At 62.8% G+C, this 26,540-nt stretch overlaps 3 protein-coding genes across 5 annotated transcripts in view; 2 read left to right on the top strand and 1 right to left on the bottom strand.

Moving 5' to 3' along the window:
• The window catches only part of AP1B1 (adaptor related protein complex 1 subunit beta 1), a 61,216-nt gene extending 58,040 nt beyond the window's left edge, over window positions 1-3,176 (top strand). For both annotated transcript variants that reach the window (XM_051826499.2, XM_051826498.2), the window contains 3 exons: window positions 470-556; window positions 658-812; window positions 2,048-3,176. In XM_051826499.2, the coding sequence (XP_051682459.1) occupies window positions 470-556; window positions 658-812; window positions 2,048-2,122 (317 nt within the window). In that variant the 3' untranslated portion in view covers window positions 2,123-3,176. The remainder of the gene's footprint in view (window positions 1-469; window positions 557-657; window positions 813-2,047) is intronic.
• A 14,311-nt stretch (window positions 3,177-17,487) lies between these two features.
• RASL10A (RAS like family 10 member A) lies at window positions 17,488-19,789 on the top strand. The gene is made up of 3 exons (XM_070065780.1): window positions 17,488-17,959; window positions 18,817-18,941; window positions 19,177-19,789. The coding sequence occupies exons 1-3, from the start codon at window positions 17,741-17,743 to the stop codon at window positions 19,442-19,444; spliced, it is 612 nt and encodes a 203-aa protein (XP_069921881.1). The 5' UTR covers window positions 17,488-17,740; the 3' UTR covers window positions 19,445-19,789.
• Window positions 19,790-19,955: 166 nt separating this feature from the next.
• GAS2L1 (growth arrest specific 2 like 1) lies at window positions 19,956-25,354 on the bottom strand. 2 transcript variants are annotated; one of them, XM_070065759.1, is made up of 6 exons: window positions 25,195-25,354; window positions 23,813-24,473; window positions 22,836-22,943; window positions 22,648-22,744; window positions 22,391-22,562; window positions 19,956-21,274 (listed from the first exon to the last, which is right to left on the bottom strand). In XM_070065759.1, the coding sequence occupies exons 2-6, from the start codon at window positions 24,452-24,454 to the stop codon at window positions 20,254-20,256; spliced, it is 2,040 nt and encodes a 679-aa protein (XP_069921860.1). In that variant the 5' UTR covers window positions 24,455-24,473; window positions 25,195-25,354; the 3' UTR covers window positions 19,956-20,253. The 2 variants fall into 2 exon arrangements, with proteins under 2 accessions (XP_069921860.1, XP_069921861.1); XM_070065760.1 differs by lacking the exon at window positions 25,195-25,354 and adding an exon at window positions 24,640-25,173.
• Window positions 25,355-26,540: the final 1,186 nt, after the last annotated feature.

The raw sequence follows: 26,540 nt of genomic DNA, 5'->3' as shown, positions 1-26,540 counted from the left end.
CAAGGGGCATGCCTGGCCAGCAGGTGGGCTGTGCCACACAGGGTCATCTCACTTGCAGGCTCTCCTGCCTGCTCTCAGCCTTGTCCCAGGGGTGGCAGGGACCCCAGGTCATGTCCCGTGACTGGCACTCACTGCTTTTGTACCCAGAGGCCTTAGCCATGCCCTGGGCTGCCGGGATTGTCTCTCACTTGACCCAGGAGGAAGCCCCATGAGGCAGGTGTGACTGACAGGCTGCCCTGCCCGGGCAGGAGGCCGGCATGTGGTGGGGTGGAGGTGGGCGGCAGGAAGCCCAGGGTCCCTCGGGAGCAGCTCTCGGGCCTCCTCACAGAACTGAGGGTGTGCTCGGCTTGGGGCTGTGCGGGCGCTGGTGCCCGTCCTGAATTTCAGGCGGCACACTGGACACAGGCCCATGGCCTGTTCCAGGTGGTTGAGGGGCCACGGGTTTATGAGGGTCCCCCTCACCTTCCAGACCGGCAGATGTTCCTGGCCACATGGAAAGATATCCCCAATGAGAACGAAGCCCAGTTCCAGATCAGAGACTGCCCCCTCAATGCGGGTGAGAACCCCCCAGCCCGACCTTGAGCCCTGGCTGGGCCTTGGCTGGCCCTGGGCCACTGCCCTCTGACTGGGTCCTCTCGGGTCCTCCCGACCTCACAGAGGCCGTGAGCAGCAGGCTGCAGAGCAGCAACGTCTTCACCATCGCCAAGCGGAACGTGGAGGCCCAGGACATGCTCTACCAGTCCCTGAGGCTGACCAATGGCATCTGGGTGCTGGCCGAGCTGCGCATACAGCCCGGCAACCCCAACCTCACGGTGAGCGCCCCGTGCCTACCAGGCGCCCCAGCCGGGGGCGGCTCTGATGGGGATGCTGCGCCAGGGGTCCCCCTGAGCCTGCCGCGAGCAGGAAGGCACCTTTCTAGGGAGCTTCCAGCTCAGCCCTGCCAGGTCACCCACAAAAGCCTCCAAGTGGGTCTCGGGACAGACGGTTCTGCAGGGCTGGGCCCTGTCGGGTTGCGCAGTTGGCCGCCCCGGCCCTGCTCTGGGTGCCTGAGAGCCCAGCCAGGACAGTGCTTCCTTCCCAGCAACCCCTGCTTCCAGCCTTTGACCGGGCCGGAGATGGCTTCCGCAGGCACGGATTGTCCTGGGGGCCCCGCGGCAGCGCAGGCACGGTGGGCGGCTGGGGGCTGCGGCGGTGGCTTCCGTGGTGGTAATTTGCGTTTCCCTCTGTCTGGATGCTGCATGTCCACCTTCCCTGCTGGCGCCGTGGTGCAGGACTTGGAGGTTAGCAGACTGCTTTTCTCTCTTTCTCCTCTGTCCTCCCCAGCCGTGTCTCACATGCCCCATGTCCTGGCCTGGCCCCTGTGCACCCAGCTCTTCTGTCCACACCGTCTCTTGGCCTCTCCTCACCCTGCTGCTCCCAAGCTGGCTGACCCATGGACAGGCCGTCTCTGCCCCCACGCTGTCCAGCCATGTCACCCCCTCCTTCCACGCATTCCCAGAGTCCTCCCTTCCCAGGAGACGGGGAGCCCCACTCCCAGTCACTGCCTTCAGGCCAGTGACTTTGAGTGGAAGCAGTAGGCGGCTTCTCCCTCTTTCCTGCAGTCTTAGGACTCGGTCCTCAGGCGGAGCCTACTTCCTGAGCAGGAATTTTGGGACCTGCCCCCGGGACCCTCCCCGTCTGCCTGGGAGGGAGCTGCTCACTCCTGGCCCTCTGCCCCTTCGGATTTCCTGGTGGGCTTCTGTCCTGAGGACCCCAGACCTGCAGGGGCTATGGGGGGCCAGGCACTCCCTGGCAACTCCAGCCTGTGAGTCATGCTGCCTGCCAGTAGGCTGACAGCAGGTGTGTGGGCTGCAAGTATATTTGGTCCCTGCCTGGCTGGCAACACTGGCCGCCCCCTCTGCTTTACCTCACATCTGCCTCAGCCGCCACCAGGCCTCGTGTGCACACCCCTCACTGCCATCTGGTGCCCACAGTCGGCCTGCCTCGCGGTCCCCCCCAGAGAAGAGGCCCGACGATGAGCACACACCCCCTGCCCTCTCTCCTGCAGCTGTCCCTGAAGTGTCGAGCGCCAGAGGTGTCCCAGCACGTGTACCAGGCCTATGAGACCATCCTCAAGAACTGAGGCCCGGGCAGCGCCCGCCCAACCTCCTCCCAGCTCCACGGAGGAGTCCCTGGGGGTGGCAGCTCCTCCTCGTCCTCCTCCCGAAGGAGGGGCCAGGCGGAGCTCTTGGCCACCCAGGGGGCTCCTTGGCCTTGCCTGCAGTGCTCACCAAGGGTCCTTGGAACAGGGTAGTGCCCCCCCCCCAAGGTGAAATGTCAGTGCACTCCTGTGCGCCCGACGCCCCTCGTGTGGCTGCTGACCTTTGGGGTCAGGTGAGGCAGGGACCAAAGGACACAGAGCTGGAGCCGAAGGGTGAGCACAGGGTCCTATCCTTGGGCTCCTGGCCCACAGCCCTGTCCAGTCTCCCCAGGGGTGATGTGAGAGGCCCCTCCACTGCCGCCTGGTGGGAGTGAGCCCTGCCGGCCTTTCCTGGGAGTTGGGATGGTCCCATGGGTCCCAGGAGAGCCGCACTGTCAGGTTCCGGGGGCCAGAGGTGCTGACAGGCAGAGCTGAGCCAGGGAGCCTGGGGCCCACAACACTCCCCCACACGCCCTCCCTGCTGGTGCCTGGCAGGTGTGTCAGACCCCAGCCCCTACCCGTCAAGACCAGGCAGGAGGCCCCAGAGCCCCACCCCAGGCTTCTGACCCCCTGCGCCCGATGCCCCACTCCAGCCTGCCCGGGTCACTGCCTATCATATGTCCCTTAGTGTCCCCTCAGCAGGCCCAGGACACCTGGAACAGAGAGGACCGGGGTGGAGGCAAGCCGGTGGCAGTGTCTCCCGGTTGGGGCTTGGGGTCCTCTTCAGTGGCCGCTGCCCCCTTCCCGCCTCCACTGTGTGTGACAGCATCGGTTCTCCTTCTGCGGTTCAATAATAAAGAGCCATTCAGCCTTTGACAACCACGGACACTTTTTTCCCCTCCACCAGCGTCACAGTTGGAAGCTGCCTCTGAGTAGGTGGGAATGGTTCTTGGCCCTGCAGTAACTGTCTAATATATCTACATAGAAAAATATATATTATATGTTTACTCTTATTTTCAAAAGGAGAAAGTGAATAAAAATGATGACATCAAGTGTGTCCCTGGCCGCTGTGTCAGGCTCTTCTGGGAGGGGTCAAAGGCTGCAGGGACTCCAGGGTCATGAGCTTGAGCTGTGCCAGCCGCCACCCTGCCTCCGGCTCTCCCTGGGCCAGCGCTTCCCTCTCTGCTGGCCTTGGGACTGACCTTGATGCTGGCCAGGAGGACTGGAGTCCCCTTCGGGTTTTCCCAAGTCCTGGCCATCTGGGAGGCACACGGGAATGGCAGGACGTGCTCTGATCAGAGGGCAGCTGCAGGAGACCTGGGCCAGTGGCCACTGAGATCGGCTGGGGTGGCCCCAGCCTGGTGCTGGTCTGGCCCAGGGCAGGGCAGCCAGAGCCCTGGCAGCACTCTGCTGGCCCAGCTACCTCCTGCCTCGGGGGGCTTCAGCCTGCTTCTGTGGGTGGTCCTGATGCCCCTCAGCCCGTTCCAGCCCCAGCTGCTCCCCCGAGTTGTGTCTGTGCTCAGCCCCTGGCCCTTCTCACCGGAGACACTGCTGTCTTCCACCGGCGGCTGGGAGAAGACAACTGGCCTCTCCTGCCAGGCCATGTGCAGGGGCACCTGCGCCACCTCTTAACCCTGGGCTGTTGCTGTGCCGCCCTGGGGACCCCAGCGTCTCACACCCACCAAGGCTCTGGTCTTGACTCGGCTGAACATCCATTCTCAGAAGGTCCTGTGATCACAGCTGGAGTCCCCTGCCCTGCCAGGGCATGTGACGGGCAGGGTGAGCATTGTCACCCTGGCCTGTGCCACCTGCCTGCCCTCACCCACACACCCGGGGAGCAGCTGCCAGCTCAGTCACTGGGGGCCTGGCTCTTCTTGTCCCCACCCTCCACCACTGCAGCCAGAAGAGGAAATACGGGCAAGCCGGATGCCCAGGATAAGCTGTCTGAGGGAAGGGTAGGCGGCAGCGCTGGGGGTGTGGGAGAGCAGTGGAAGGTGGCCCAACTGTTGAGGCCTCTGCACCTGTGTGGAGAAGCTCCTGGCTCCAGCCTGGCTCAATCCCAGCCATTGTGGCCATCTGGGGAGTGGACCAGCAGATGGAAAACCTGTCTCCTTTCTCTGTAAGTCTGCCTTTCAGATAAATGTACTTAGGGGGAGGGGAATGAGGAAGTAGGCACCATACCCGGATCTTGCCATGTCCAAGGGTCAGGGAAGTGAGCACACGGCCTCCCTTGGGGGCCCAGCTCTGGTCCTCCAGCTTTCCTGTCGTGGGGCACTCCCTGGCCCTCCTGTCAGCTCAGGAGCTGCCCTGGCTTTGTTGGGCAGCTTCTCCAGCGTCCAGGCCTGAGGGTTGCCCCAGTGCAGGACGGCCGAGGCCTGTGGCCTGACCGCATTCACTTTTGTTGGTCTCCTGCGACCAACTTGTATTTGTGGAATGATGGGATCGCGGTGAGGTCCGCTGTGCACGAGACAGGGTCCTCACCCCTCCCTCCCTCCATTTCCCCCCCAAGAGGCCACGATTATTGCTAGATTTTGGGATCCTCCCAAGAATATTCTGTGCCTGTGTATAAGTGGATCCCTGTAGGTCCTTGGTGAACCACTATCACCAAAACAGAAACTTCAGAAAGGCAGAGTTGGAGGGAGGGACAGAGAGCTCTCTGCTGGTTCACTCCCCAAATGGCTGTAACAGCCAGGCCTGGGCCAGGCAGAAGCCAGAGGCCTGGAGCTGTATCCTGGTCTCCCACATGGCTGCCGGGCCCAAGCGCTTGGGCCATCTGCTGCTGCTTTCCCAGGTGCATTAGCAGGGAGATAATCAGAAATGGAGCAGCCAGGACATGAACCAGATTTATTTGAAAGAGGTCTTCCATCTGCTGGTTCACTCCCCCAAATGCTCGAAAGAGCTGAGGTTGGACAGGCTGGAGCCAGGAGGCGGGGACTCCATCCCCACCTCCCGTGTGGCAGGACGCAAATACCTAAGCTATCATCTGCCTCCCAGGCACCTTAACAGGAAACTGGTTCAAAAGTGGAGGAGCAGGGCCAGCGCTGTGGTGTAGTGGGTAAAGCCACCGCCTGCAGTACTGGCATCTCATATGGGCGCCGGTTCAAGTCCCCATGGCTCCACTTCTGATCTGGCTCTCTGTTATGGCCTGGGGAAGCAGAAGAAAATGGCCAAGTGCTTGGGCCCCTGCACCTGCGTGGGAGATCTGGAAGAAGCTCCGGGCTCCTGGCTTCAGACCGGCACAGCTCTGGCCGTTGCAGCCAGTTGGGGAGTGAACCAGCAGATGGAAGACCTCTCTGTCTCTCTGCCTCTCCTCTCTGTGTACCTCTGACTTTCAAATAAATAAATAAATAAATCTTAAAAAGAAAGTGGAGGAGCAAGAACTCAAAACGGGCACTGCGATCAGGGAAGCAGATGTCCCAAGCGTTGGCTTAGCCAGGTGTGGCACGGCACCTGCCCCAGCTGGGGACTTCTGAAGTCTGCTCCTGGGCGCAGACCAGCTGAAGTGTCATGCCCGAGAGCAGAGCGGCTCCAGAGCGCTCGTTTTTTGGTGGTAGTTCTTGCTTTAAAAAATAATGCATTCGCAGGGTTCAAAGTCCAAAAGGCAATAAAGGGTGGGCATGACATCCTATCCCTTTCCCTCATTCTCTGCCCCGCATCAAGGATTCCGATGCCATTGTCCAAAGAGACTGGTGTCTAACAGAATTCTGACCCCTTACTCATAAATGGTAGCATGGAATGCACACTGTTCTCACTGCACTTAGATCTCAGAGGTCTTCCCATTATTTTTAAAGATTTATTTGTTTGAAAGAGTTACAGAGAGAAGCAGAGGCAGAGAGAGATCTTCCATTTGATTCACTTCCCAAATGCCCGCAATGGCCAGAGCTGTGCTGATCCAAAGCCAGGAGCCAGGAGCTTCTTCTGGGTCAACAACATGGGTGCGGGGGTCCCAGGACTTGGGCCATCTTCAGCTGCTTTCCCAGGCCATAGCAGAGAGCCGGATCGGAAGTGGAGCAGCCGGGACTCGAACCGGCGCCCGTATTGGATGCCAACTCTGCAGGCAGTAGCTTTATCTGCTATGCCACAGTGCCAACCCCTTGCCATTATTTTTAATCCATTACAGAAAATGACCTCATATCTTTAAAAAAAAAAATTTTTTTTTTTTAATTTGAGAGGCAGGCAGGCAGAACTCCCTGTGCACTCATTCACCCCCAGATGTCTGCAGTGGCTGGGGCTGGGCCAGGTGGAAGCCAGACTCCATGCAGGTCTCCTGGGGGGTGGTAGCAACCCTGCTGCTTGAACAGACACGCAGGTGCAGGGGCCCAAGGACTTGGGCCACATTCCACTGCTTTCCCAGGCCATAGCAGAGAGCCAGATCGGAACCTGGAGTCTGGAATGGGGCAGAGTTGGGACTTGAAAGTATACAATCGGATGTAGGACATGGGCACCTGGACCACCAGGCCAAATGCCCACCCCGTCGTGCCTTTCTGCAACTGCTGTGTGGTGTTCCATCGAATGGCAGAGCCGTGGTGGACCAGTTGCCAGTGGTGTCCACTGAATTACTTCCAAGGCATCCCCAGTACAAGTGACACTGCAGGAATAGCCTTGGTGACGAGCTCTCCGTGGAGAGAAATGTCTCGGCTGGAAGTTCTGGGTCAGAGGCAGGCATTTGTCATTTTGACAGCTGCTGCCAAAGCCTTACACTCCCGGCCAGGCATGAGGGCTTTCCTGTGCGCTCACGCCCCCAGCACACATTGACACGGACAGGTGAGAAATCATATCTTAGTGTGTTTTCTTTAAAAGATTTATCTGGGGTCTGGCGCTGTGGCATTGTGGGTTGAGCCACCACCACCTGCCACACGCATCCCATGTCGGAGCGCCAGATTGAGTACTGCCAGCTCCACTTCAGTCCAGCTCCTTGCTGGACAGCAGTGATGGCTCACGGGCTCAGCCCCTGCCACCCATGTGAGAGGCCTGGGTGGAGCTCCCGGCTCCTGGCTTTGGCCTGGCCCAGCCCTGGCTGTTGTGGGCATTTGCGTAGTGAACCAGTGAGTGCAAGTTTTTTTTTTTTTTTTTTTCTCTCTCTCTCTTGCTCTCCCACTTCTTAAAAATAAATAAATCCTTGTGTAAAAAATGTATTTGAAAGGCAGAGTGACACAGAGAGGGAGGGAGAGACAAAGATCTTCATTTTGCTGGTTCACTCCACAACAGCCAGGCCTGGGCCAGACCAAAGCCAGGAGCCAGGAACTCCAGCCAGGTCTCCCACGCCAGTGGCAGGGGCCCGAGGACTTGGGACGTGCCCCGCGGCCTCTCAGGGTGCATTACCAGGAGGCTGAGCGGGAGGCAGAGGCGGCATAGGAACCCTGGCCCTCTAACGTGGGACGTGGCGTCCCGAGCAACAGCTTCACCTGCTGTGCCCCAAACGCCGCCCCCTCACTGTGCCCCAGAGGTGCCGGAGCCTCTTGCGAGCCCGTGCGCCGCCTGCCTGTGTCTGCGGGTTCGGTGCCTGGTCCCTGCTCCTTTGCTTCCTGCCTTGGTATCTCTGCCCATTTTGTGACCCCCTCTTCCACTCTGAAATTGTTGCCTTACATGTCCTAAGTGTGATTTTCTTCTCACCCCTCCTCGCTGGCGCTCGTCGGATCTTGCTTTCAGCATTCCATCCTGCTCCATCTGGCCTTTCGGTAGGGTGGAGGTTGGGATCCAGCCTCCCCTCTCCCCAGATGGTCCCCAGTTGTCTCCGCAGCACCTACTGAATAATTCATCTCTCCACGATCTGAAATGCCGCTTGTGTCACACACGCAGTTCCCACATGTATTTGGGTGCCTTTCGGAGTCTCTTCTGTACCCGAGAATCTGTTCAGTGCCTTCTGCCTCTAAAAAAGGCTTTTGTGTTTGGTGACTTGCAGTGGCTTCCTGTTCCCCCTCTTACTCCCTCTCTCTGTCCCTTTTTTTTTTTTTTTAGATGTATTTATTTATTTGAAAGGCAGAGTTACAAGGAGAGGAGAGAGAAAGAGACAGAGCTTCCATCCACTGGTTCTCTTCCAAATGGCCGCAACTGTCAGGGCTGAGCCAGGTCGAAGCCAGGGGCCAGGAGCTTCCTCCAGGTCTCGCATGTGAGTAACAGGGACCCAATCGCTTGGCCCATCTTCCACTGCTTTCCCAGGCACATTAGCAGGGAGCTGGATCAGAAGTGGAGCAGGGGCCAGCGCTGTGGCGTAGTGGGTAAAGCCGCCGCCTGCAGTGCCAGCATCCCACATGGGCGCCAGTTCGAGTCCTGGCTGGTCCACCTCCAATCCAGCTCTCTGCTATGGCCTGGGAAAGCAGTGGAAGATGGCCCAAGTCCCTTGGCCCCTGTACCTGTGTGAGAGACCCAAAAGAAGCTCCTGGCTCCGGATAAGCGCAGCTCCAGCCATGGCGGCGGTGTTTGGGGAGTGAACCAGCAAATAAAAAATCTCTCTTACCTCTCTCTCTCTTTGCCTCAGCCTCTCTGTACCTCTGCCTTTCAGATAAATAAATTAAAAAAAAAAAAAATAGAGGCTAATGTGGGCCTACTTGGTCCTTTCTCTTTAAAAAAAAAAAAAAAAAAAAATGGAGCAGCCAAGACTCAAACTGGCACCCATATGGGATACTGGAGCTTCAGGTGGCAGCTTAACCAGCTCCGCCAAAACGCTGACCCCTCTTGTCCCATTTGAACTTTAGAATTAATCTGTCTTTTTATGTTTCTTCTTAATTTTTGCTTATTTGTTTGAAAGGCAAAGAAAGAGATCTCCCATCCACTGGTTCACTCCCCAAATGCCCACAACAGCCAGGGCTGGGCCAGGCCAAAGCCAGGAACTGGGAGCTCCACCCAGGTCTCCCAGGTGGGTGCAGGGGCCTGAGCAGGGTGTGCATTAGAGGGGGCATCGGGAGTAGAGCTGGCACTCAGACCCAGGCACTCGGATATGGGATGCCGGTGTCTGTGGTGGCATCTGACCTGCTAGGCCAAAGACCTGGCCCTAGCTCATCTTAAAAAAATTGGCATTTTTATTTGGATCACATGTTTGAATTACAGAGACTTGACATCCTTATAGTTATGTCAATAGCCGGCGCCGCGGCTCACTAGGCTAATCCTTCGCCTTGCAGCGCCGGCACACCGGGTTCTAGTCCCGGTTAGGGCACCGGATTCTGTCCCGGTTGCCCCTCTTCCAGGCCAGCTCTCTGCTGTGGCCAGGGAGTGCAGTGGAGGATGGCCCAAGTGCCTGGGCCCTGCACCCCATGGGAGACCAGGAGAAGCACCTGGCTCCTGCCTTCGGATCAGCGCAGTGCGCCGGCCGTGGCGGCCACTGGAGGATGAACCAACGGCAAAAGGAAGACCTTTCTCTCTTTCTCTCACTGTCCACTCTGCCTGTCAAAAAAAAAAAAAAAAAAAAAAAAAAAAAGAGGAGGAGTTATGTCAGTAATAATATTGGGGGTGGGTACTGATGCATCCCTTCAGGTGTCGTGTCAGAGAGCCTGGGTTTGAGTCCGGCTCCATCCCAACTCCAGCTTCCTGCTCATGTGCACCCTGGGAGGCAGCAGATGAGGGCTCAAGTGCTCGGGCCCTTTGCCGTCCCCTGTGGGAGACCTGGACAGAGCTCCTGGCTCCTGGCTTTGGCCGGGCTCAGCTCTGGCTGTTGTGAACACTTAGGGAGTAAACCAGTGGATGGGAGATCTCTCTCTCTGCCTTTCAAATACATTTTACATGCAAATTAAAAATAACAATATTGGGTCTTTATACACAAACACAAGAATCAATGCCTTTTCTTTTTTAAAAGTTAATTTATTTGAAAGGTAGAGTTAGAGAGAGAGAGAGAGAGAGAGAGGTCTTCCATCCCCTGGTTCACTCCCCAAATAGCTGCAATGGCCAGAACTGGGCCCATCTGAAGCCAGGAGCTTTTTCCTTGTCTCCCACGCGGATGCAGGGTCCCAAGGACTTGGGCCATCTTCTACTGCTTTCCCAGGCCATAGCAAGGAACTGGATCGGAAGTGGAGCAGCTGGGATTTGAACTGGCACCCATATGGGATGCTGGCACTGCAGGCACTGCTTTACCCGCTAAGCCACAATGCCAGCCCCAAGAATCAATGCCTTTTCATCAGTTTTTCTTTTGCATCTCTGTAATATCATAAGTAATTTTCTTATATGCAGCCAGCATGGTGGCACAGCGAGTTAAGCTGCTGCTTTGAGACCCCCACAGCCCACATCCGAGTGCCTGGGACTTCCACCTCCCCATCACATCCAACCTCCTGCTGATGCCTCAGGGAGGCGACAGGTGATGTCCTGGGTACTGGGCTTCCTGCCACCCACAGGAGAGACCTGGCTATTGTAGGCATCTGGGGCGTGAGCCATCAGGGGGAAATTTCCCCCACCCCCACCCCGCCTCCTCTCCTCTCCCTATCACTGTGCCTTCCAAATAAAGTTCGTCAATGAGGGCGCTTGGCACGGCAGTTACGTCTCCACTTGAGACGCCCGCATCCCACCTCACAGTCCCTGTGTTCAGGACCCAGCTCTGCTTCCAACGCAGTTCCCCACTCTGCACGCCCTGGAGGCAGCAGTGAGGACTCCAGTACTCGGGTCCCTGCCACCCACCTGCAGAGCTGGATTGAGCTCCAAACTCCTGGTTTCCGCCTAGCCCAGCTCCAGTTGTTGTAAGTATTTGAGCGGCGAGCCAGTGGATGGAAAAATCTCTCTTCCTTTCAAAATAAAAATTGTTCTTAAGATGTATTTTATTTATTTGAAAGAATTACTGAGAAAGAGATCTTACATCCTCTGGTTCACTCCCTAAATGGCCGCAACAGATGGGCCTGCAACATGCTGAAGCCAGGAGTCAGGACCTCCTTCCAGGGTCTCCCACATGTGTGGCAGGAGCCCAAACCCTTGGGCCAACTTCCACTGCTTTTCCAAACGCATCAGTAGGGAGCTGGATCAGAAGTGGAACAGGAGGGACTCAAACGGCTGCAAATATGGGATGCTGACATCACAGGTGGCGGCTTAGCCCACTGCACCACAATGCACGATCAGGGGTGCATTTGTGGTACAGTCATTAAGATGTCACTTGGGAGTCCTGCTGTGCAGCTACGGAGTTAAGAGCTGGGCAGAGCCAGACTTGACGATGTCACCAGAGCCACAGGCCTCTCTTAACCATGCGGACCTCCTGATTCTGAGGCAAAGTTCAAGAGCTTGTCCTTCGCAGTTCTCCATAGTCTTCTACAAACACAAGCATTGGCTGTTGAACATGCAAGGGGCTGAAAATCTGGCATCATCAAGGAACCAGCAAAGGAACCGGCGTTATGGTTAAGCCACCTTTGGAAAAGCAGCAAGTGCTTGGGCCCCTGCCACCCACATGGAGACCCACACGGAATTCCAGGCTCCTGGCCCAGCCCTGGCTGTTGCAGCTATTTGGAGAGTGGATGGAAGATCTTTTCCTCTGTCACTCTGCATTTGAAGCAAATAAAGTAAATCTTTAATTAAAAAAAAAAAAAAAAAAAAAAAAAAAAGATGTCACTTGGGGGCCGGTGCTGCAGCGCAGCGGGTTAATGCCCTGGCCTGAAGCGCCGGCATCCCATATGGGTGCCGGTTCCAGACCTGGCTGCTCTACTTCCGATCCAGCTCTCTGCTGTGGCCTGGGAAAGCAGTAGAAGATGGCTCAAGTGTTTGGGCCCCTGCACCTGTGTGGGAGACCCGGAAGAAGCTCCTGGCTCCTGGCTTCAGATTGGCGCAGCTCTGGCCGTTGCAGCCATCTGGGGAGTGAATCAGAGGATGGAAGACATCTCTCTCTCCTCTCTCTGTGTAACTTTTTCAAATAAATAGATAAATCTTTAAAAAAAAAAAAAAAAAGATGCCACTTGGGACACCCACATCCCAAGTGCAGTGCCTGGGTTCCAGTGCTGGCTCTGCTTCCAATTCCGGCTTCCTGGTAATGTGCACCCTGGGAGGTAGCAGTGATGGTTCAAGTTCTTGGGTCTCTGCCACCCACATGGGAGACCCAGATTGAGTTCCTGGCTGTTGCTGGCATTTTGGGAGAATACCAGTAGATGGGAAAATCTCTTTGTCAATCTCTGTGTTTCTGCTTTTCAAATAAAATAAAAAGTTTTAAAACTTAGTTCTTGGGGCTGGCGCTGTGGTGTAGTGGGTAAAGCTGCTGCCTGAAGCGCCAGCACCAGCATCCCATGTGAGCACCGGTTCTAGTCCCGGCTGCTCTACTTCCGATCCAGCTCACTGCTGTGGCCTGGGAAAGCAGTAGAAGATGGCCCAAGTGCTTGGGCCCCTGCACCTGTGTGGGAGACCCGGAAGAAGCTCCTGGCTCCTGGCTTCGGATCGGCGCAGCTCTGGCCATTGTGGCCAATTGGGGAGTGAACCAGTGGATGGAAAATCTCCCCCCGCCACCTCTCCTTCTCTCTGTGTAGCTCTTTCAAATAAATATTTAAAAAAATTAGTTCTTATATGCATATTTATTATTACATGTATTCATAAATATTTTCCAAATGGGGCTTTAAAAAAAATAGCTACTTATTTGAAAGGCAGAATTACAGAGAGAGAGAGGCAGAGAAAGAGGTCTTTCATCCCCTGGTTCACTCCCCAAATGGCCGCAATAGCTGGCCAGGGCTGGGCCAGGCTGAAAAGAGGATCCAGAAGCTAGGAGCTTCTTCCAGATCTCCCACGTGGCAAGGACTTGGGCCATCTTCCCCTGCTTTCCCAGGCACATTAGCAGGGAGCTGGATCGGAAGTGGAGCAGCTGGGACTCTAACTGGGGCCCTTATGGGATGCCAGCACTGCAGGCAGCAGCTTTACCGGCTACTCCACAGCACCGGCCCTGTGGGGTTCCTGTTGTGAACGGGCCCTCTCCCATTCTTCCAATGTAAATACGTTCACAAATACACAGGAACCTGGGACTGCTAGATGTTGATAACTTAGGACTAGTAACATGGGATATGTGATTTTTACTATGCTCCAGACTTGAGATGTCACCAGTTTTGCCATTCATGTCCCCGCCACCCAGGACACACCAATTCCACGTCCTCTTCTGTCCCCTACGTCTGTGACACGTTGTCAGGGCTTGCTTTACCCGCATCTGGCCGTCTCCAGACGTCCTGGTCAGGTGAGGTGCTCGGTCTGGGTTTGTCTGGTGCTTCCCTCACGGCTGGGGGTCTGGGATTTTCAGAAGGTAACACAGCACTGCCCTTGCGGTCTCCTCACATCGCGGTCACGTGCTGTCCGCTCCACTGCTCGCTCCACTGCCCGGCCAAGGTCGCGTCTGCAGGTTTCTCGCCTGTGGAGTGACTTTCGCCCCTCTCTGCACGCTCTCTCCTCTGGAAGCAAATTGCTGAGCGCAGCCCTCGCGGGGAGGGCCACGGGGGAGTGAGGCGCTGCAGAGGGCGTCTGGAATTCTGCCGTGGGAGAGATCTGCTTCTCCCGTGGTTGTTATTCAACCGCCGACAGCAGGTGCGCTCGTGGGCATTTATTTCAGGACTTGGGTTTAATCCAGCACAACATTATTCCATTTGTTGCTTCCACTGTTCCAGCTCTGGCTGTTGGGAGCGCTGTCCGGCAGGCTCCGCGGTCCCTGTGACGTGTCACCGTCCTTGGATTTTTGGAGCACCTTTTGGGGGCACCTCTGTGGTGTGTCCTGGCGCCGCCAGATGCTCCAGGCTCATCTTTGTTCTCCCCAAACCCTAGAAGCAGTCATTTCTCTGAGGACGGCTCTGGTTCCTTGTGCTGGAGAGCGCTATTAGAAATGAGGGTTCAAGGGCTGGCACTGCGGCGTCGTGAGTAAAAGCTGCCGCCTGAGTTGCCAGCAACCTGTATAGGCACCGGTTCTGGTCCTGGCTGCTCCATTTCCGATCCAGCTCTCTACCATGGCCTGGGATAGCAGGGGAAGATGACCCAAGTCCTTGGGCCCCTGCACCCACGTGGGAGACCCGGAAGAAGCTCCTGCTCCTGGATCCTCTTTTCAGCCTGGCCCAGCCCTGGCTGTTGGGGCATTTGGGGAGTGAACCAGCAGATGGAAGACTCACTCTCTCTCCTGCTCTCTCTCCTGCTCTCTCTCTCTCTGCCTCTCCCTCCTTGTAACTTTGCCTTTCAAAAATAAATCTTAAAAAATAAAAAATCTGACTCGGGACACCTGCATCTCAAGAATGCCTGGGTTTCAGTCCCAGCTCTACTTCCAATACCAGCTTCCTGCCAGTGCACACCCTGGGAGGCAGCAGGTGGGAGACCCAGAGGGAGTTCTTGGCTCCTAACCTCCTAACCTTTTTTTTTTTTTTTTTTTTTTTTTTTTTTAAATTTGAAAGGCAGAGTTGCAGAGAGGGAGAGAGAGAAAAAGTCTTCCATCTGCTGGTTCACTCCCCAAATAGCCGCAATGGCCAGGAGCCAGGAGCTTCACCTGGGTCTTCCACGTGGGTGCAGGGGCCCAAGCACTTGAGCCATCCTCCAGCGCTTTCCCAGGTGCATTAGCAAGGAGCTGGATCAGAAGTGGAGCAGCCAGGACTCGAACCGGCACCCATAGGGGATGCCAGCACTGCAGGTGGAGCCTTAACCTACTGCGCCACTGGGCTGGCCCTCACTCCTAGCTTTGATCCTGCCTTGACAGTTGCAGGCATTTGGGGAACAAACCAGCAGGCAGGAGGTCTCCCTCTGCCTGTCTCTGTCTGCCTTTCAAATAATAAACAACATTTTCGGTGGAATTGTTTTGTATGTACAAACTGTCCCCTCGCCAGTCTCACTCATCGCGACTGGACCAGATGGTCAGGAACATGATTTCCCCCTGGACAGAGAGGGAAACTGAGGCTCAGCTCCCAGCCTGCACAGATGACATGGTGCTGGGAGGGGCTTCCAACCCACGAGGACCCCCTGCAGGGAGCTGCAAGCCCAGTCTGTGCTGCTTCCCACGTCCCAGTGGCTGCAAGAGCCAGCCGGCCTTTAGGGGCTCAGGGGCCACCGTGGACACCACTGAGTGGGAGCAGTGACCCCCACCCAGGGCGCAAGGAGGTGACTCACGGCTGGGACAAGAAGTTGTGGAGCCGTGGTGTGGCAGGGACCGACCGCGACTCGTGGGTGGCGTGGCCCGGACAGCTTGGCCAAGGGAGCCCAGAGCAAATGGCCTTTGGAGCTGGATGCAGCCTGGGGTGCTTGACCTCAGGGGAGGTAGGGAAGCCTGGGTGGAAGCCGGGAGGGTGGAGGCCGGGAGGGTGGAGGCCGGGAGGGATCTGTGCAGCTGGCAGTGTTGTGAGGCTGTGGCAGTGAGCAGGTGGAAGCAGAGCCCCGTGCCAGGCCCCTGCCCTTGCCCAGCCCCCTCCGCCACCTCGAGTCTGGCCCACATCCGTGGTTTGGTCCCTCAGGGCTTGGCTGGGAGTGTCATTGGGCCCTTCCAGGCCCCCTTACCTCTCCAGGCCCACATGGGCCCAGGGTTCCTGTCTCCCTCTGTCCGTAGCCGGCTGCATGGCTGCCTCCCCTATGAACCACAGAGGACTGGCAGTAACTGGCTTGGCCACTGTGCCCAGAGCCAGGTCCTGGCTCTTGTGTGTTGGTCTGGTGAGCAGTCCCCACAGCACTGGGTGGGGCATGCGAGAGGGCTGGGGGGCCCCCTGGGAAGAGGTATGGGGTGGGCCAGCACATAGCAACCCCACAGCTTCTCCGTGGAAAAGAAACATTCGGAGAAAAGCCGAAATCCCCGCACCAGGCTGCTAGGGACCCCATGTTGTCCGGCTTACTGGTCTCTGGGAAGCCTGGCTCAGCCCAGCTCCTACAGTGACTCCCCAAAGCCACCCATCTGCTGCAGGGCCACAGGCCCTCGGGCCCCTGGGGGCTTCTGAAGCCGTCAGGCTCAGAGCCAGGGTCCTGGGTGCCGGTCCCCATGCTGACATACGACTATGGCCAAACAGCCGCCTGCCTCAGCCTTCGGAGCAGGCGGCTAGGAGCCAGGGCTCCGTGCAGCGCAGGTCTCGCCAAGTGGGGGGCTGCTCTGGGGGCGCTGGTGCAGTCTCCTGGGGAAGGGGTCAGCCAGTGCAGTGAGCGGGACGCTGGGCAGCCATGGGACACTCCCGGTCCACAGTCCTCCTTCCTCCCCCAGACAAGTCGCGCTGAGAAGCCCCGCGGGGCCCAGGGACGTCCTGTAGGGACTACTCGGGACACCCTATCCCATGCTGGGTGCCTGGGTTCAAGCCCCTGCTCCACTTCCTGCTATCGCACTCCCGGGAGGCAGCAGGGGATGGCTCAAGTACTTGGGGCCCTGCCTCCTACGTGGGAGACTGGGTGGAGTTCCCCGCTCCTGGCTTCACCTGGCTGTTGTGGGCATTCGGGGAGTGAGCCGGCAGATGGGAGCTACCTCTGCCTTTCAAGTAAATAAAAATGAGTTTAAATAAATGCTGTAAAAAAAGAACGTGGAGCTGGGTCCATGATGGAGGGTGGGAATCCACTGTTGTGAGAGACACCTGCCAGCGGCCATCCACCGGCCTCCCTGGCTCCACTTCCGGTAGGCTGGGGTGGGTTGTTGTCCAAGACCCCCTATGTTCTAGAACCTTCCCTCTTAAGCCAGGACATTTTACCTTAGGAAAAAAAAAAAGTTCCTCTCACGCCCTGGCAAGCCGTAAGATGGGAAATATTGGTTGAAGAGATGAGCAAATAAGGCCAAAGATAAGCCGGCAATTGGAGACGGGGAAGCCCCCACTGGGAATTCCTCACGCAGCTCTGGGAGTGCGGGTTTGGGCTCTGGGGCTCTGGGGTTCTGGTTCGCACCCCTTTGAGGGAAGCCACAGGTGCAGGCTCCCGCAGGAACAAAGCCGATTTCTGGAACATTCTGTGCTTATTCACCTTCCAGGGACGGACTGGGGGCCAAGGCGCTGGCCCCTCCGGCCCTGCCTCCCCGCACCACGGAGGCTTGAAACCTTGTCCAGTGCGGGGCAACAGGGAGAGTGGGGGCGGCCAGGGGACCCTGCTGCCCTGCCCACGGTGGAGAGTCCCCTCCCCGGCCTCAGTTTCCTTCGGTCTCGAACTACCCGGCACGTAGTGGGCCTCGGCCATCCCGGGCAGGGGCCCGGCGCAGTGCGGCGGGCCACCCAAGGTCACGCGCCTGGGCCCGACGCGACCCCGGGCGGCTGGACTCCGGGAGCCCCGGGGCGGCGCGGGACGAGCGCGGGGCGGCGAGCGCGCGGGCAGGGAACCTGCATTCCGGCCCTGGCCGAGGGGTCCCGCCCCTGCCCCGGGTCCCCCGCCGGCCCCCCGCCCCACCCCGTCACCTCCCCGGGACCCGGGAGGGGCGGCGGGGGGAAGGGCGGCGGCGGTTACCTCATCGCCGCCTGCGGGAGGCCCCGCGCGCTCGCTCGCTCGCTCGCTCGCTCGCGCCGCGGCTGAGGCGGCGACTCCCGGCGCCGGAGCGGGAGGAGGACTTAGGGGGCGGGAGGACCGCGGCGCCGCGAGGAGGTCGCACCTCGATCGCGCCGCGGGGCGGATTGGAGGCGGTGTCTGCGCGCGGCGCGCCGGGTGCGTTCGCTCCCGGTCCTCGGCGCCCGCCGGAGCCGCTCGTGCGTCCGCCGCCGGCTCGGTCCTCGGGGGGGACGCCGGGGCGCGCCGGGGCGGGCGTCGGCCCATGAGGCTTCCCGGCGCGGGCCGGCCATGGGGGGCAGCCTGCGGGTGGCCGTTCTGGGCGCCCCGGGCGTGGGCAAGACGGCCATCATCCGCCAGTTCCTGTTCGGGGACTACCCGGAGCGCCACCGGCCCACGGACGGGCCCCACCTCTACCGGCCCGCGGTGCTGCTCGACGGCGCGGTCTACGACCTGAGCATCCGCGACGGCGACGTCGCCGGCCCCGGCCCCAGCCCCGGGGGTCTCGAGGTAGCGGTCCGAGGGGCGGGCAGGGGCGTGGGGACCGGAAGAGGCGCTTGTGCTCGGTGCGCACGTGCGGGGCCGCGCGGGGATCGAGGGAGGGGGTGGGGGTTCCGGTGTCCGTGCGCCCCAGGACGAAGGCGCGGGTGCCTGCCGCTACCCTCGCCGCCTGGGGCCTTGCGCACAGCCGTAGTGGGAGAGAGGTGGGGTCAGGCCCAGGGGCGTACCCTCGCGGGGTGTGCGGGGTGTGTGTGGGGAGGGAAGCGGTCCTTCTCTGCACCCTCACTCCCGTGGCCCGGAGCAGAGACTTCTTTAGTAATCTGTGCAAAGTCCAGGACGGACCCCCCACCCCCACCCCAGTCCTTGGAGCTGGATGCTGCTGAGAGGTGAAGAGGAAGGCAGCAGGTAGGATTGAGCAGGGCTTCCCTGAGGGGGTGGCGTTTGAGCTGAGCCTGGAGGGCCGAGTGAAGTTTTGTGCGAAAGAAGGGGCCAGAGCCTGGCAGGTGGACAAGCGCCGCAGGTGCACAAGCCGGAACTGGAGCGCGCACAGCTGCCCGCGCTCCGTGGTCTCGGGGGCGTGGCGCAGCCCGGGCGTTATAGGGAGGAGAGAGAGGCCCCACCCGGGTTGAGCTTGGGGAAAGCTGGGGGGAGGAAGGGGAAGATGGGAGTGCGGAGCAGAGAGGAGAGCCCCTCCCAAGGGGGCGGAGGCGAAGTCTGGGGGCCTCCAGGCTCCAGGCGACCGCAGGTAGGGCTCGAGTGGGGGGCGCAGATAGGGGACGAACCCTTGGCGGAGCCGCGTGTGGCTGTAACGGGCAGCCCGGGCCGGGGGCAGGGGGCGCCCGCCAACGCCGGCCTCCCGTCCCCAGGAGTGGCCGGACCCGAAGGACTGCAGCCTGCAGGACACGGACGCCTTCGTGCTGGTCTACGACATCTGCAGTCCGGACAGCTTCGACTACGTGAAGGCGCTACGGCAGCGGATCGCCGAGACCAGGTAGGGGCGGGGGCGCAGGGCGGGGGGCGAGGACGAGCTCCCCTCGTCGTGGGCCGCTGCCCGTGCGGTCTCAGCTGTGTGTGGTCCTTAGCCCACGCGGGCCTGGTGTTTGCTGGGGCGGGAATCTGCGGCCTTGGGAGAGGCTGCGCCTGCGTGCAGAGACCCTCCGGGTGGGCGGGGGCTCGCCGGCCGCGGGGTCCCGGTCCCGCGCCTCTCACTCGTGCCTGGGTCCCAGGCCGGCAGGGGCCCCCGAGGCGCCCATCCTCGTGGTCGGCAACAAGCGGGACCGGCAGCGGCTGCGCTTCGGGCCCCGGCGCGCGCTGGCCGCCCTGGTGCGCAGGGGCTGGCGCTGCGGCTACCTCGAGTGCTCGGCCAAGTACAACTGGCACGTGCTGCGCCTCTTCCGCGAGCTGCTGCGCTGCGCGCTCGTGCGCGCCCGCCCCGCGCACCCGGCCCTGCGCCTGCAGGGGGCGCTGCACCCGGCGCGCTGCAGCCTCATGTGACCGCGCGGGACACCGCCCCCCGGACCAGCCAGGGACGCGGATTGGACAAGCTTGCCCAGCTGGGCTCGGATTGGGCAGGGCGGACTCTCCTCTCTGACTGGATGAACAGAGCCCCGCCCCCCGCAGTTTCTTGGGCCGTGCGCCTTTGGGAACCTCACTGGACCTCGTCGGCCAGGCCTCCGGCCCCATTGGACAAAATCGGTCCTTTCTGGCCTCGGTCGGGTTGCGCCCCATTGGTTGGAGAGGACCGGGCGATGCCTCTGATTGGAAGCGCTCGGACTGCTCGGCGGACCTCCTCGTTAAGCCACACCTCTTGCGAGGTAATAAAAGTGCAGCCGATCCTGAGCACCTGGGGTCTGTCTGCTGGGCGGGACGCAGCCTTCAGCCTCGAGGCCAGGGCTGCCTGGTGTGGCCCCCAGTGGTGAACCCCAGCACCCCAGCTTGTATGGAAGAGCTCCCGCCCCGCCCCGGACCCCAGCCCCACCCCGCATCCCCGAGCGACAGACAGGTGGCTGGAGCAAAACTTTTACTGTCAGAGGCTCTGCCGGACCACAGGTCCTCAGAACACCGGGCAGGCCCGGCTCCTCTAAGGCATTCAATAATATTAGTAATTAAATAGCAACACTCATCCCTCAACCGGAATGTACAACAGAGGTCCCATCGTGCCGAGTGGTCCCAAGGGGTCTGGTCCCATGAGGTCTGTGCTCAAGAGGCCTAGGGGGGGGCTCCCTGATGCAGAGGGGGGTTAAGGCCACGGAGGAAGAGGACAAGGAACGGGGTCTGGGGGCGGCCGGACTGGTCCCTCGCGTTCAGGAACCGGGCTCAGCCCTGGGGGTGCCGGGGTGCAGGGCAGGCCAGGCCCCCACGTCGGGGGGTGCAGACGGGCGGCGGGGGCCCCGCGGCGTGGGGATGCGTGAAGGTTTGCGGTCTGGCTGTGTGTCCATGCGGCCCCGTGCCCAGGTCCTCGAGGGCTCTGGGGCAGCCAGGGGACTCCCCGGCGCGTCCGGAGGCCCCCCGGGGGCGGGGCAGGGGCTGCCTTCATCGGAGGAGCTGGACAGGGCCTGGCTGCGGGCCCCCGGCAGCCCGTTGGCCGTCCGCCCGGAGTCCCCAGGTTGGCCACACTTGCCGCCTAGGACGCTGAGGGAGGAGGAGGAGGAGCTGGAGGAGCAGTAGGCCGAGTCGGGAGCCGGGGCATCTGGGGCCCGAGCCGAGTCAGGGGCCGGGCCGGCGGGGGTCCGGCCCGCGGCGGCCTCCAGGGCACGGGCGTTGGCCAGGAACTCCTCTTCCAGGCGCCGGAACAGCTGCTGCTCCTGCTGCGGGTCCAGCTGCAGGGGTGTGCGGAAGACACTGGCGGGCGTGGTGCCCAGAGCTGGGCCGGGGCTGGAGGCGCGGGGCGTCTGCAGTGCCGCAGGGCTGCGGGCGCGCGGCGTCTGGGGGGTGCTCCTGCCCGAGCCCCCACTGACCCTGCCCCGGGGCACCCACGAGTGCTGCCCGTCCCGGTCCCGCTGCACCAGCAGTATAGCCTGCCCTTCCCGGCTCTGGCTCCGGGCCCGCCGGGCAGGGCCGGGGGCTGCCACCTGGGCGCCCCTGCCTCCTGGGGCCGCACGGGGCCGCCCCCGCTCCAGCCGGTCTCGGGACTGGCTGCGTGGGGCAGGGGGCCGCCGTGGGGAGGCCGGGGTGCCTGTGGTCAGCCGCCGGCTGGGCCGCTCCCTCCGGGGGCCGGCGCTTGTGTCGTCACCGCGGGCACTGCTCTGGGCCGAGGAGGCGGAGGAGTCGCTGTCCCCAGAGTAGCGGCGGGAGCGGGGGTTGGGGGGCAGCTGCTCGCGGGGCCTGGGGCAGGGGAACAAGAGAGAGAGGGGGCTGATGGGAGGGGCTGGGAGTGCGGGTGGTGGCCGTCAGGGTCGGCTGTCCTGGGGACTTCCAGGGAGAAGTGAGAGAGACTCTGAGCAGCTTCCTGCAGCTGCGCTGGGGGGGGGCCCAGGCGCGGGAGAGGGGGCCGGAGGGAAGCTGGGGTTGGACTGGCTCCTGCCCAAACCCCAGGGCCCGCCCGGCTGTGTTGTAGGTTTGGCTGGGTTGCCATGGAGACGGGAAGCCAGGCCCACCCCCACCCACGGGAACTTTTCCCAGGGAGTGAGTCACTCTGAGCCCCGCTCCGCTCGGGCGATTCCGTCATCGGGCGGATGTCCCCCCCACCTCACCCCACCCTCCTACCCTGCCCCCTCTGAGCCCCTCAGCCCTGTCCCCCCACTTCCCTAGCGGGGCCTTGCCCCACCCCCTCTGAACCCCTCAGCCCCGTCACCCAGTCCCCCTACCTTTCACCTGAGCAGGGTCTCACCTCTCCCCACTCCCTCTGAGCCCCTCAGCCCCATCCCCCTGGCCCCCCTGGCCTCACCTGAGTGGAGTCTCGCCCTGCTCCGCCCCCTCTGAACCCCTCAGCCCGTCCCCCTGACCCCCTGCGTCTCCCCTGAGCGGGGTCTCACCCCACCCCCTCTGAACCCTTCAGCCCCGTACCCCAGTCCCCCTGCATCTCACCTGAGCGGGGTCTTGCCCCACCCTGTCCCCTGGTTCCCCTGTCTCCCCTGAGCGGGGTCTCCCCCTGCCCCCTCAGCCTCGTCCCCCTGACCCCCCTGCACCTCACCTGAGCGGGGTCTCCCCCCCACCCCCTCTGACCCCTCAGCCCCGTCCCCCCGACACCCCTGCACCTCACCTGAGCGGGGTCTCTCCCCCACCCCCTCTGACCCCCCACCCCCGTCCCCCTGACCCCCTGCACCACACCTGAGCGGGGTCTCCCCTGCCCCCTCTGACCCCTCAGCCCCGTCCCCCTGACCCCCCTGCGCCTCACCTGAGCGGGGTCTCCCCCCCACCCCCGTCCCCCTGACGCCCCTGCGCCTCACCTGAGCGGGGTCTCCCCCCCACCCCCGTCCCCCTGACCCCCCTGCGCCTCACCTGAGTGGGGTGTCGGGCCCCTCCTTTGTGCTTCGCAGGTTAAGAGGCGTCACCTCGGGCCGGGAGCCCCGGCGTTCAGCCCCGAGGACTGGGCTTCCAGGGCGGGGGCTGGGGATGGGTGACACCCTCTGGGGGGAGAAGGTGCGGGCCCTCGGCTGCACGGGGCGGTGGGCTGCAGGGAGAGGGCGCGGGATGTGAGGGGCGGAGCCACAGCCGCTCGCCCCGCCCGCCCGCCCGCCGCTGGCCCAGGTACGCACCGGCGGAGGCGCAGCGGCAAGGGTCGTGCTTGTCCAGGTAGTGCTCCAGCGTGTCCCAGCCGCCCCCCACGCGCACCATCACGTGGCTCCTCAGCACCTGCGGGAGCCGGCGTGCGCGGGTCAGGGCTGTCCCCGGGGGCGGGCAGCCCACCCGCCCGGCCGCACCGTGCAGGGCAGCCCCCACTTACCCGCACGAAGATGAGCAAGCTGGAGTCGCCCACGCGGTACTTGCCCTCGGAGACCTTGATCATGGGGAACTGGTCTGGACAGGTGCATTGGCCCAGGATCTCCCTCACCTGAGGCCACAGGGGCAGGCGAGGTCAGGGGTCAGGAGGAAGTAATTCCTTCCGGGGACAGGGGGCGGAGACTGTGGCTTGTCCCAGGCGTGGGTGTGGCTTCCACAGGGCACCTTTCACTGGCCCCTCCCCCTGGCACGCAGGGTGGGGAGCTGAGCAAGACCCGATGATGGGGCTGTGGTCAGGCCCAAGGCCCAGGACCGGGATGAAGAGCCCCCGAGCCTGCAGGGACCCTGGAGCAGACAACGACACAGAGCTGCAGGCCCCAGGACACAGCTGCAGGCTGGGCATCTGTGTGTGTGTGTGGGGGGGGTGTGCCACAGACACGTGGGATACACACCCCAACAAGCACAAACAGGCCACCCGCCTGGGTTGCCCACAAGCGCACACGCGCTCCCGGCCCGGTGCTGCCAGGCTGGCTGTGTGGGCGGCCCTGCCCGCCTCCCTGCCCACAGAGGCGCCGGAGGAAATGAGCAGGTGGGGCCTTGGGTGACCCTGGCCCAGGCCGGGGGTGGGGCGGCCGCCTCTGCCCGCAGCCATCCGGCTCCCGCCTCCTGGGCAGGCACAGGGCAGCCCTGAGCGCAGATAAGAAAGAAACACTGCGCCCCGGCCGGGCCGCGGGGGCTGCAGGGACGCCTTGGTCCGGGGAGAGGAGGGAGCTGGTGGGCCCAACCCTGGGCAGGGGCAGCCCCTCCTGGCCGGGCCTCTCTGGGCAGGGGCGCAGGCCAGGCACTCTGCCCACGGCCCCCCACGGCTCCCCGCAGCCCGCAGATGAAGGCGGGCAGGCAGGCAGGCAAGCGCTTAGCAGGTGCACAGCTGGCACAGCCAGGGAGCCAGGACTCTGACCCCGAGGCCGGGTGCGCACTCACCAGCTCATCCAGGTTGCGCAGGTCGCTGGGCGTCATGCGGGGCGCGCGGGGCGGAGCCCCCGGCGGGGCGGCGGCCTCGACCCCGGCCCCGGCCCCGACCTCGGCGGCGGCGTCCGTCCCGGGCGCGGGCGCGGCGCGCAGCTCCCGCTCGATCTCCTGCTCGAACTGCACGAGGCGCGGGGCGAGCAGGCCGAGGCGGGCCCCGCGCCGCGCCACCTCCAGCAGGCACAGCACCACGCTCTTGCCGTTCTTGCGCAGCACCAGGTCCTCCGTCTCGAACATGAGCACCTCGGGCACGCCCAGCTCGCGGCGGCACCAGCCGATGAAGCTGGCCACGTTGTCGCGGGCCACGAAGGAGCCGGGCGCCACGCCGTGCGCCTGGAAGGCCACGCCGTGGGCCGGCCGGGCGGCGGCCAGGGCGCGCGCGGCCTCCGTGACGGCGTTGGCGTGGCGGCACAGGGTCGTGCCCGTGGCCAGGCCCATCAGGAAGCCGTCGCCCCCGCCGGGCAGGCCCAGGCCGTACAAGGCGTTCAGCCACTCGGCCAGGTCCTCCTTCATGGCCTCCACGTAGGCCTCGCTCGAGCTGAAGGGCCGCACGCTCTTGGCCGCAGAGCCGGCGATGCTCGCCACCGGGTCCGCCATGCCCAGGCCAGCCAAGTCGCTGCGGGCAGGGACACAAGGTCAGGAGTGCTGCGAGGCCGGGCCCAGCGCGGCCCAAGCCACCCACCCGCTGTCCGCACCAACCGGTCCCAGGAGGGGGGCCGGATGCCTGAGAAACCTCTTGTACCTCAGTTTCCTGGCCTGTGAAATGGGTACGGTAACATTACCTGCCTCACCGGCCTCGGCGGGATCGTTTCGATAATCGACTTAGTGTCCTAAGTGTCTTTTTTGGAGGGAGTTGGGGGTTGGGAACTGGCCGAGGCCTTCCCTCCAAGCAGGTGCACAGCTCAGACCTGGAGAGGTGAAGACAGGGGCCTGGGCCTGCGGCCCCCAGGGAGGGGGCGGGGGTCGGTGTCCGCCGCTCTTGCAGGAAGGCAGGCCCGGGTCCCTAAGGACGGGGCGTCGGGATGCGAACAGCGACGACCGACCGTGCCCAGCGCTGGGCCCGCGGCGCGGTCTCCATTTCACAGACGCGGAAACTGAGGCTCAGAGAGGCCAAGAGCCGGCCGAAGGGCGCAGAGCAGCGGCGGTGCCGGGGCGGGTGCGGGGGGCCCGGCGTCCCGCAGCCTGGCCGGTGGCGCACCAGGCACCAGGCACCAGGCCGCGCCGCCTCCGGGAAGCCGGTGCGCAGCGGCCCAGAGAGGGTGCGGGGCCGCCCAAGGTCACACAGCCCCCGGGGCACAGAGGCGGCTGGGCGGGGGCGCCGAGGGTCCCGCGCTCACCTGGCTCATCCCGCGGCCCCGGCGAGCATCGCCCCGGCGCGGGCCGGAGCCGGGCCGGGCCCGCCGCAGGGAGCCGCCGCCGCGTTCCGGATCCCGGTGCAGCTCCGGCGGCCGCGGCGCCCGCGTCTCCGCCCCGCCTCCCAGGAATTCGGATCCGGCCCGGAGGGGTGGGCGGGGCCGCGCGCTCTTAAAGGGGCCGCGCCTCGCCTGCGACGCGGGGAGGAGCCGGGGCCTCCCGCTCCCCGCAGGGGTCGGGCCAGGACGCTGCGGGCGCTTCGCAGTCGGTGCTCTGTATCCTGGGACGCCCCCTGCCCAGGCGTCGGTGCCCACCCCCACCGTAGCGGGTCCGGGGCCCCCCCTCCCCCGACGGCGGCCTCCCCGGACACAGCCAGGAAGCGATAGGGGCTGGGGGCTGCGCAGTCACCTCCGGCGCGGGCGGGCGTCCCCGCCAAGATAGCCGAGGCCGGCCGGGGTGGGGGCCGGCGGCCCAGGCACTGACGCCCACTGGGCGTCCGGCTCCCCCCCGCCCCGGGGAGGACACAGAGGCCCTGCCCGGACCGGCCGGCCGGCCGGGCGCGGGAGGGTTAACGCAGCCTGCAGAGGAGGGAGCTGGCCGGGAGCGGTGGGAAAGCCTGCCCTGCCGCCAGCGCGCCGGGCCGGGCCGCCGGGCCTGTCTGGGCGGCAGCCATGCTGCCGGGGTGGGGCCAGTGGGGCCAGCAGCTGGCCCGGAGCTCTAATAAAGCCCCTACTGTGTGCCAGGCCTGCCCTCGGCCCACGGGCGCCGTGAGGCTCCCCTGGCACGGACGCGCCCCTGGTTGGGGCTGGGACTTGGCTCCTGGCGGGGGTGCTCCTGCTCCTGGATCAGGGCCACTTTATTGAGCACCTGCGAGCCACGCCCCCGGCCCCTTCCCTCTGCCTCCGTCCTGCAGCCAGGAGGCCCAAACTGTTGCCGGTTCTTTTTTTTTTTTTTTTTTTTTTTTTTTTTTAATTATTTGAAAGGCAGAGGGGGGTGTCTTCCATCCGCTGGTTCACTCCCCAATTGGCTGTTAGGACCGGAGCTGCACCGATCCGAAGCCAGGAGCCAGGAGCTTCTCCTGGGTCTCCCATGCAGGTGCAGGGGCCCAAGGACCTGGGCCATCTTCTGCTGCTTTCCCAGGCCACAGCAGAGAGCTGGATGGGAAGAGGAGCAGCCGGGACTCCCCCTATGGGATTCCTGCCCTAGGCGGAGTCTTAGATGGCGCCTACTGAGGACCCACACAGAGCCAGCTCAGGGCTTGCGGTGGGGCAGGGGCAGTCCTGGGCTGGGCGCTGGGGCCCGGGTAAGAGGAGGCAGTGGTCAGCTGGAG

This window comes from Oryctolagus cuniculus, chromosome 21, assembly GCF_964237555.1.
Source record: "Oryctolagus cuniculus chromosome 21, mOryCun1.1, whole genome shotgun sequence".
Taxonomy (NCBI): domain Eukaryota; kingdom Metazoa; phylum Chordata; class Mammalia; order Lagomorpha; family Leporidae; genus Oryctolagus; species Oryctolagus cuniculus.
Note: the sequence above shows the minus strand (reverse complement) of the source record. Positions and strands in the feature narration are given on the sequence as shown.

Bases quoted from the DNA above. Each gene is read 5' to 3' on its own strand.
- RASL10A (XM_070065780.1), top strand. From the start codon at position 17,741: ATGGGGGGCAGCCTGCGGGTGGCCGTTCTGGGCGCCCCGGGCGTGGGC. The intron at 17,960-18,816 runs GTAGCGGTCCGA...TCCCGTCCCCAG, and splicing joins CCAGCCCCGGGGGTCTCGAG to GAGTGGCCGGACCCGAAGGA. The intron at 18,942-19,176 runs GTAGGGGCGGGG...CCTGGGTCCCAG, and splicing joins CAGCGGATCGCCGAGACCAG to GCCGGCAGGGGCCCCCGAGG.
- GAS2L1 (XM_070065759.1), bottom strand. From the start codon at position 24,454: ATGGCGGACCCGGTGGCGAGCATCGCCGGCTCTGCGGCCAAGAGCGTG. The intron at 22,944-23,812 runs GTGAGTGCGCAC...CTGTGGCCTCAG, and splicing joins TGCGCAACCTGGATGAGCTG to GTGAGGGAGATCCTGGGCCA. The intron at 22,745-22,835 runs GTAAGTGGGGGC...CGGCTCCCGCAG, and splicing joins GCTTGCTCATCTTCGTGCGG to GTGCTGAGGAGCCACGTGAT.